This window comes from Anolis sagrei, chromosome 10, assembly GCF_037176765.1.
Source record: "Anolis sagrei isolate rAnoSag1 chromosome 10, rAnoSag1.mat, whole genome shotgun sequence".
Lineage (NCBI taxonomy): Eukaryota > Metazoa > Chordata > Lepidosauria > Squamata > Dactyloidae > Anolis > Anolis sagrei.
In genome coordinates, this window is record NC_090030.1 from 13,222,311 (window position 1) to 13,232,173 (window position 9,863).

The 9,863-nt window shown below is 42.5% G+C and overlaps 1 protein-coding gene across 2 annotated transcripts in view; it reads right to left on the reverse strand.

Annotated features, from left to right (window-relative positions):
* Positions 1-9,057, reverse strand: part of HDX (highly divergent homeobox) — a 56,697-nt gene extending 47,640 nt beyond the window's left edge. The window contains exons 1-2 of one of the 2 annotated variants that reach the window (XM_060756294.2): positions 8,860-9,057; positions 987-1,133 (exon numbers count right to left, since the gene is read on the reverse strand). In XM_060756294.2, the coding sequence (XP_060612277.1) occupies positions 987-1,133; positions 8,860-8,970 (258 nt within the window). In that variant the 5' untranslated portion in view covers positions 8,971-9,057. The remainder of the gene's footprint in view (positions 1-986; positions 1,134-8,859) is intronic. The other variant, XM_060756295.2, reaches the window with a different exon arrangement.
* Between the last annotated feature and the right edge of the window lie 806 nt (positions 9,058-9,863).

Consider the following 9,863-nt stretch of genomic DNA (forward strand, 5'->3'; position numbering starts at 1 on the left):
TCTGGTGTGAGAGAATTGGCAGTCTGCAAGGACGTTGCCCAGGGGACGCCTGGATGATTTGATGTTTTATCATCCTTGTGGGAGGCTTCTCTCATGTCCCCGCATGAGGAGCTGGAGCTGATAGAGGGAGCTCATCCGCCTCTCCCCGGATTTGAACCTGCGACCTGTCGGTCTTCAGTCCTGCCTGCACAGGGGTTTAACCTACTGCACCACCAGGGGCTCCATTTCCTTAAAGTTGATTGCTTAGCATTTCACATACCTACTGCTTCTCTGAGAATAGTAATAATAATCATCATCATCATCATCTTTATTTATACCCCGCCACCATCCCCCCAAAGGGGACTCGGCTTGGCTAACATGAGGCCAAGCCCAAAATTACAATACAACAAAGTAAAATGCAAACAAGCAAATAATAATATCAAAATACAATATATAGAATAACAGAATATACAATAAGCAAACACAAAATAACACGGATTCGAACCTGCAACCTTTTGGTTAGCAAGTTCAGCAGCTCAGCGGTTTAACCCACTGCGGCAGGGGCTCCAACTCTTCCTGTACTTATACTGTAAATGTGTAGATTTGTATTGAAAGTGAACGTAAGGCAAAGAAAGTACATTAAAGGTGAATGGCCCTTAATGTACATCACAGAAATCATCTTCAGAAAACTCCAAACATCAAGAGTAGTAAAATGACAGCAATTTTTCAAAACATACAAAAGCCAGATTTTCAACAAAAGCACTAACTTGAGATGTGAGAGACTCGTGTTGCTTGGACAAGATGAAAGGACCTGGTGGCATTATCTCAGACAACAGAGAAGACTACACAAAGTTATCAAAAGAAAGAAAGGGGGGAAAAGGAGTAGTTTTATCTGGCAATGAAGCTTTTGATTTCTTAACAGCCCCATGCACTTCAGGTGAATAAGAAAGCAGGTGTATTTGTTAAACTATCATGTAAATTTGACCACGGAAGACCTCAGTACTTACCCTGACTACACTGAAGTCCAGCTTAGTTTCTTGTGCACACTGTAATATGAGCTGAAAGCAATTTTTACTCTGATTTGTCATTCCATTTTCATAATAACGTTGCAATATCCTTTGTTGTTCTGCAGTAAATACAGAACGCAGATTCATCTAAAAATAAAAGAAGATACTCTGAAAATGTGAATACTTTTAAGACTTTCAGATTGTTTAAGAAACCTGTTAGGGAAGGGATACAGGTCAGGGGCAGAGCATCCGCTTTACCTGAGGACGAGCATATCCACCCACAATTGAGAAATAAATGAGATACTTGACTCCCTTTTTGGATAGAAGGAATAATATCAGTTTTGACTGAGAAGTCAATAACTGTATATGAAGCGGACACTCGTTTCTGAAACTTCCACTGCAGCCAGCAATCAAAAGCAGTGGAAAAAATCAATAGCAAGAGAATCTTCAAAAGATTCTCACTGGATTTGGTGGTCAATAAATCATGCGGGTGAATTTATCAGATTGAATATTAATGTACAGATGGTCTGATACCAGCAAATCCTTACATCTCCTATTATTTTTTTAAAAAAATCTTTGCCATATGTAATGGTGCACATCTTACAGATCTTCAATTGGCTGTGCTTTATTCTCCTTTTCCAGACAAGTGATTGCTTCATCTACATAGCTAATTGTATATACTTGAATATAAGTTTAACATTTTGAAAAACTGGAGCCCCTGGTAGTGCAATGGGTTAAACCCTTGTGCCGGTAGAACTGAAGACCGACAAGTCGGAAGTTCGAATCCGGTGAAAGCACGGATGAGCTCCCTCTGTCACCTCCAGCTCCCCCTGTGGCAACATGAGAGAAGCCTCCCACAAGGATGGTAAAACATCAAAACATCCAGGTGTCCCCTGGACAACATCCTTACAGACAGCCAATTGTCTCACACCAGAAGTGAGTTTCTCAAATCACTCCTAACATGAAAACATGAGTTTCTCAAATCACTCCTAACATGAAAAAAAAAAGAAAAATAACTGGGTTACTGATTTGACTATAGCAGTGGTTCCCAACCTGTGGTCCACAAGAATAAAAATATGGTCTGTGGTTTCACCATTACTATGTCGTTGCCTCAAAACCATGTGACAACAAGAGCAACTGGTCACGTGAAACTCTCTGAGTGTCGAGGCAATGGGGATGTCCGGAGGGGAGAGGCTGACTACCCACGAAATATTACTACTACCACATCAGTGCTAAATTGTTAAATATGATTTTCTATGGGTGAGCGGATGGTGACTACTGGATGGCATGTGTTCTGTATCAGAAACTAGAGCTGATGTGTTGTGAATCAGCACCCCAAATAACCAAACTGAATCTAAAGTTGACCAAAACCTGATTCATAACCCTTTTGGTACTTATGTTGGAAAGTGGTCCCTGGTCAAAGTGGTTCCTGGTCAAAGTGGTTCCTGTTCAAGTAGTCTCTGGTCTAGTGGTCCCTGGCCAAAGTGGTCCCTAGTCAAAGGTCCCTGGTCAAGGTGGTCCCTGGTCAAAGTGGTCTCTGGTCAAAGTGGTCCCTGTTCAAGTAGTCCCTGGTCAAAGTGGTCCCTGTTCAAGTGCTCCCTAGTCAAAGTGGTCCCTAGTCAAAGTGGTCCCTAGTCAAAGTGGTCCCTGTTCAAGTAGTCCCTGGTCAAAGTGGTCTCAGGTCAAAGTGGTCACTGTTCAAGTTGTCCCTGGTCAAAATGGTCTCAGGTCAAAGTGGTCCCTGTTCAAGTGGTCCCTAGTCAAAGTGGTCCCTGGTCAAAGTGGTCTCAGGTCAAAGTGGTCCCTGTTCAAGTGGTCCCTGTTCAAGGGGTCTCTAGTCAAAGTGGTCCCTGTTCAAGTGGTCCCTGTTCAAATGGTCCCTAGTCAAGTGGTCTCTAGTCAAAGTGGTCCCTGGTCAAAGTAGTCCCTGGTCAAAGTGGTCCCTGGTCAAAGTGGTCCCTGGTCAAAGTGGTCCCTGTTCAAGTGGCCCCTGTTCAAGTGGTCTCTGGTCAAAGTGGTCCCTGTTCAAGTGGTCTCTGGTCAAAAAAAAGTTGGGAACCACTGGACTACAGCATTGTAGAGATCTGTTCTTATACAGTTAAGAATGTAACTGTATTTAATGTAGGTGGTTAGTCTCCCTGTGTTTTTTGTGAAGCAAAACGATCACCAAAATAGCTGCTGAACATACTCATGCTTGCCTAACAAAATTGACTACATTTAGCCATCTTAACATTTCCCTGGGGATAAAGACAGCATGGAATGAGTAGGTTGATAGAACCTTTTTTAAGCCGGAAAGTAAGCTCCACTAATGCAGCCTAGGTAGGAAACGGAGGGGCTTGCAAGCTACACTAAATAGCCAGAAAAAAATTAATCACCACTTTCAATCCTCACATTCAAAAATACATTGGTCTAAAATCTATACATCGGTTTAATGTTTAGATAAAACACCTATCTATCTGTTCTTCAGTGGACCAGGCAAATCTATCAGTTGTTTTCATGTCATACTCCAAACTGTATGTAAAGAAAATCTATGAAAATCATCCTTGGAACACTCTAGTTTCAATCACTGTCTTGTGTTATGGCAATAGTCATTGAAAAACATATGAAAACATGTATGTTGTGCCTCCACATTTAAAGCAGTATTACCTTGCAACCATCTTTATGACAGCCCTATAATGTAATCCCTCATTATTATCCTCACAATGTAGAAAATGGTGTGGTTATGTGGACCGAACTTGAGAATGACTTCAAGAGGGCACCTTCTATTTTGCTCTATTTAGTCACTACATCATACAGAACACAGGTTTGATGATGGTAGCGGGATTAACAGGGATTCATTCCAATGTAAACACATACATCACTCAGTTAAGAAAACCTCTGTCAAGCTATTTTCACGAATGCCCCCTCCACACAGTTGAATAAAATCCCACATTATTCGCTTTGAACTGGATTGTATGGCAGTGTAGACTCAGATAACCCAGTTCAAAACAGATATTGTGGATTATCTGCCTTGATATTCTGGAATATAGGGTTGTGTGGAAGGGCACTAAGACCCCTTTCTACACTGTCATATAAACTCCAGATTATCTGGATTATATGGCAGTGTAGACTCATATAATCCAGTTCAAAGCAGATAATGTGATTATCTGCTTTGATAATCTGGATTACATGGCAGTACAGAAAGGGCCGAAGTCTTTTTTTCAGGAGCCAAACCTGTAAAGTTGGACCTTTAGCTGCACTTTCAAGTGGCCTCTAGAAGGTTCAAAATCATTGTGCACCGGGACTGGCTGGGAGTCAGCTGCATTAAGATCATTACTGACCAAAAAGATCATGAGTTCGAAGCCAGCCCGGGTCAGAGTGAGCTTCTGACCATTTTGTGTAGCTTGCTGTCAACCTTTGCAGCCCGAAAGACAGTTGCATCTGTCAAGTAGAAAATTTAGGTACCGCTTATGCGGGGAAGCTAATTTACGATGCCATAAAAATCTCCAACAAGCATGCAAAGAATGAGGAAGTACTTCACCAGTGTCACAAATGGACGGTGAAGCAACAGCTCCCCTGGTGACCAGACTACCCTCTTGAAAAAGCTGGAATGTTAAATAGCCTCTGTGTCTATATATGTTGTGTGTCTATGGCATTGAATGTTTGCCATGTATATGTATATTGTAATCTGCCCTGAGTCCCCTGTGGGGTGAGAAGGGCAGAATATAAATACTGTAAATAAATAAATAAATAAATAAATTGTGTGCGCTTGCACAAACCATGCCTGACTTGGCTCTCATATGTATGATCACATGCCTTTTCTTTCCATGTTCTTTCCACCTCTGGCATCAAACTTGTAATTAAACCCAGCAACACGTCTAATTCATGAATTCGAGATGTGCCTGTATCTTAAGCTATAGAGTGGGGCATACTATGTTTCCAGATTGATATCCGTATACACAATTCAGGACTTTGGTTGAGAGCTGTAAAGCCATAAACAACCCACATCTATTATGAATAGGAAATCTTTCCCTGCACAAAACTGTTCTGAATGAAAAATGGATGAAAATACTCCTGCTTTGAAGAGATAGGTAGTAAGAGGAAATGGCACATAAAGTTGGCTCTTTCTTTCTGGAACCAGTTGCCATATATGCTTCTAACATTTAGGGAAAACTGGGACTACAATTCCAAGAATACCTTAGCCATAATCCCCAAAAAGTTGAAGTTCTATTTAATGAGACAATCGCCTACTTTGCCTCCTGCTACTTTTTACATCAGATAGCAATGAGATATTTTTAAATTTTTCATTTTTATTACTGACAGGATGATTTGCTTTCCATTTAATGTGTGTGCCATATTATTTTTAGGCTTTAATCAATCTATTGCATATCACAAAGCGCAGCAATTATTTTAGCCAATTAGGTGGAAATATATTCTAGTATAAATTTGTGATAAGTATTGATACAGTCGGCTGAGCAAGCACCTGGAATACACCAGCAACTAAAACTGGACTCTTATCTATTGTAAGGTTTCAGTGGAAATGCATGTACACTGTTGAATGAATGAAGTTTGAAACTACTTTAACTACCAAGGCTCAAAGCTATGAATTGCTGGGATCTGTAGTTTGGTGAGGCATTAGCAGTCTTTGGCAGAGAAGGTTCAATACCTCGTAAGACGATGTCCCTTGGTTCCATAGCCTAGTATTTTATATTGCATGTAATATTACTAATACTATTACAATATAATGGTATAGTACAATATAGTAATATATAATACTGATAATGTACTATGCTAATAATATAATATATATTGTGTGTGTATATGTATGGATAGATTGATAGATCGATAGATCGATAGATAGTAAGCCGCTCTGAGTCTCCTTCGGGATGAGAAGGGCGGAATATAAATGTCGTAAATAAATAAAAATAAATAAATAGTATTTGAAGCGGTGTCAAACTGCATTAATTCTAGTGTAGATGCAGCCTGCCACTTATTATTATTATTATTATTATTATTATTATTATTATTATTATTCCCTCTTGTCCTTTCATCCACCCCAATCCAAGGCCCCTTCTACACTGCCATGTTCTAGTAGCATTCTCTCCTGACGTTTCACCTGTGGCAAACAGCTTCAGTATGTAAACGAGGCAAGTAGAATCATAGAATCATAAAGTTGGAAGAGACCTCATGGACCATCCAGTCCAACCCCCTACCAAGAAGCAGGAATATTGCATTCAAAGCACCCCTGACAGATGGCCATCCAGCCTCTGTTTAAAAGCCTCCAAAGAAGGAGCCTCCACCAGTGGAGTGTATCTGTGGACTGTCCGGGGTGGGGGAAAGAACAGTTGTCTGTCTGAAGCAAGTGTAAATGTATTAATTTAATAACAGTATTTAAAAAAAACAAAACACCAGAATCAAGACAGGAAATAAAGAACACCACTCAGAAACAGGGGGAACTCCAGACAGCAAACAATCAAGTGCCAGTTAACACCTCCCAAGCAAAGGATGCCTCCAGGCAACAACACTGATTGGCTTTGCAGTTGCAAGGCTATTCAATGCTAATGAAGCTTGCCAATTGCAACATTTACACTTGCTTCAAACAGACAAGGGTTCTTTCCCAAACCTTGGACATTCCACAGGTATAGATAACAGACATATATGACACATACATACACACACACACCCCTCATTTCCAGCAGACCTCTGAGGATGTTTGCCACAGATGCAGATGAAATGTCAGGAGAGAATGCTACTGGAACATGGCCATACAGCCCGGAAAACTCACAGCAACCAGCCATGAAAGGTTTCAACAACACATATCATATTTGCACTGAGTCTACAAGAGCTGAGCGAGACTGTTGTGGGAAGGATGACTCAATGGAAGTTAATAACAACAAATGTTGCATTTATTGTTTCAGTGTGATTTTATGTTATGATGCTCATCCATATAGTGTCCTCTCTTAAATCCAAACATTTCTGTAATGGGTGGCATGGATAAAATGTGTCTTTAAAAAATACAGTGTAACACTTAACTGTTACTTCTATTAGGAAAGCTAACACCACAAGCACCCTTTCATTTCCAGTCTTCGGGCCCTTTCACACAGCCCTATATCCCAGAATATCAAGGCAGAAAATCCCACATTATCTGACTGTGGACTCAGATAGCCCAGTTCAAAGCAGATATTGTGGGATTTTCTGCCTTGATATTCTGGGATATAGGGCTGTGTGGAAAGGTCCTCAGAAAACCCAGTTTAAAGCAGAAATTGTGGGATTTTCTGCCTTGACACTCTGGGATATAGGGCTGTGTGGAAAGGTCCTCAGATAACCCAGTTTAAAGCAGATATTGTGGGATTTTCTGCCTTGATATTCTGGAATATAGGGCTGTTTGGAAGGGCCCTGATGACCCTTCCACACAGCCATATAACCCTGAATATCAAGGCAGAAAATCCCACAATATCTGTTTTTAATTGGGTTATCTGAGTCCATACTGCCATATAATCCAGTTCAATGTGGATTTCATAAAGTTGTGTGGAAGGGCCCTTGGGCTCCTTCTACACTGCCATACAATTCAGATTATCAAAGCAGACCATTCACATTATCTCCTTTGAACTGGATTATATGAGTCTAGACTGCCATATAATCCAATTCAAAGCACATAATCTGGATTTTATATGGCCTTAGGACCCTTCCAGACAGGACCTATATCCCAGGATCTGATAGTAGGTTTTCTGTTTGTCCCAGATTACCCGGCAGTGCACACTCATATAATCCAATTAAAAGCAGAAAGCCCTTCTACACATCCATATAACCCCGAATATCAAGACAGATAATCCACAATATCTGAGGCCCCTTCCACAAAGTTGAATAAAATTCCACATTATCTGCTTTGAACTGGCAGTGTGGACTCAGATAACCCAGTTCAAAGCAGATATTGTAATATTTCTGCCTTGATATTCTGGGGCCCTTCCACAAAGCCTTATATACCAGAATATCAAGGCAGAAAATCCCACAATATCTATCTGCTTTGAATTGGGTTATCTGTGTCCACACCGCCATATTACCCAGTTATATTGTGGCCATATAAAATCCAGGTTATGGGTTATCTGAGTCCACATTCAGATAATGTGGGATTTCCTGCCTTGATATTCTGGGATATCAGGCTGTGTGGAAGGGCCCCCCAGTTCAAAGCAGATATTGTGGGATTTTCTACCTTGATATTCTGTGTTATATGGCTGTGTGGAAGGGCCCACACTGCCATATAATGCAATTCAATGTGGGTTTTATACAGTGGTATGGAAGGGGCCTATATTCCAGTTCAAAGCATAAAATGTGGGATTCTATTCAGCTGTGTGGAAAGGGCCTTTACTGCTTCCCAATTAAACTTCCAAATGATTTTTAAAAAGGGGGGGGGGGGGGAGAGAGAAAAAAAATCTGCCCCTTTAAGCATTACGAGCATGCGCCAACAACAACAAAAAAGAGGAGCCTCAATATGCGCATGCGCAGTGGAGTTCGTTGCAGCCACCTGCCTTTGCAGTGAGAGCGCGATGGGTGAAAAGCGCATGCGCGGGGTAGAGCGGAAAGCCAAGGCTGCCCAGTGCGGGCAGCCTTGGCTTTCCGCTCTACCCCGCGCATGCGCTTTTCACTAGCAACAGGCAGCGGGCGCCTGTGTCTTCCTGCCGCAAGTTGGTGGCCCAAGCGGTGCCGCCGCCACCGCCGCCGCGCATGCGCTGTGGAGCCCAGGCTAGGCGCGAGCTCGAAGCTGAGGGAAGGCAGCGCCGGCGTCTTCCTTCCTTCCTTCCTCTCCCCTCCCCCACCCGGCCCTTCAGGAGGGGAGGGGCTGCTCGCTCTCCCCCCCCCTCACAAAAAACCCGCGCCCCCCTTCCGCTGCACCCACCGTGCTCTGTGGGACGGGCGGGGCCGCTCCGGGGGGGCCCAGGGCGCCGGATTCAGCCGGTTTCGGCTGGCTCGGTCCCGGCGTCACAATGAAATCAGCGCCTCCGATCATTAATTCTCATCATGATCGTGACGTCAGCCGAGACAGCGGCCAATCCGGGCTCGAGATCAGCGCCGGGCCGGGAGAGAAGTCTCTCCTCTCTTTCTCCTCTTATATTTGCCCCCGCCCCTCAACCCCGGGGGGGAGGCAGCCCCGTGGAAGGAACAGCGGGCGCGCGCGCTCCGAAGAGAGAGAGAGAGAGGGGCCATCTTCCAGAGGGAGGGCGGCCGGGGAAAAAGAACAGCGGAGCGCGAGGGAAGGAGGGAGGGGGCGCTCGCTCTCGCCCTGGCCCTGGACGCGTGTCTCCCTTTCACACAAGACGATGCGTGCCTGCCTCGGGCGTTACACCCAGGAAGGCGGCAAAAGCAGCACCCGCCTCTTCTTCCCACCCCAGCTTCCACTCACCTCTAAGGGGGCAGCCCAAATTCCCACAAAGCTGTTTAAAAAAACATTAAAGTAAAAAAGCATATATATATGCTTTTATATATACGATATAATATATATATATATATATATACACACATACACGAACAAATAATACAAATACATACATATGAACAAACATATATACACATACATACACATACATACATATATATGCATACACAGATACACATATTCACATAATACATATACACAGATATACATATATTAAAGTAAAAAAGCATATATATATGTGTGTGCGCGTGTGTGTGTATGTGTACACACACACATAAACATATATACGAACATAATATACATACACACATACATATGAACAAACATATATATACACATACATACACAGATACACATACATACACAGATATACATATACACACATACATATACACATACACATATATACACACACATAAATACATATACATACACACATGCATACACATAAACATGCGCACAGATAA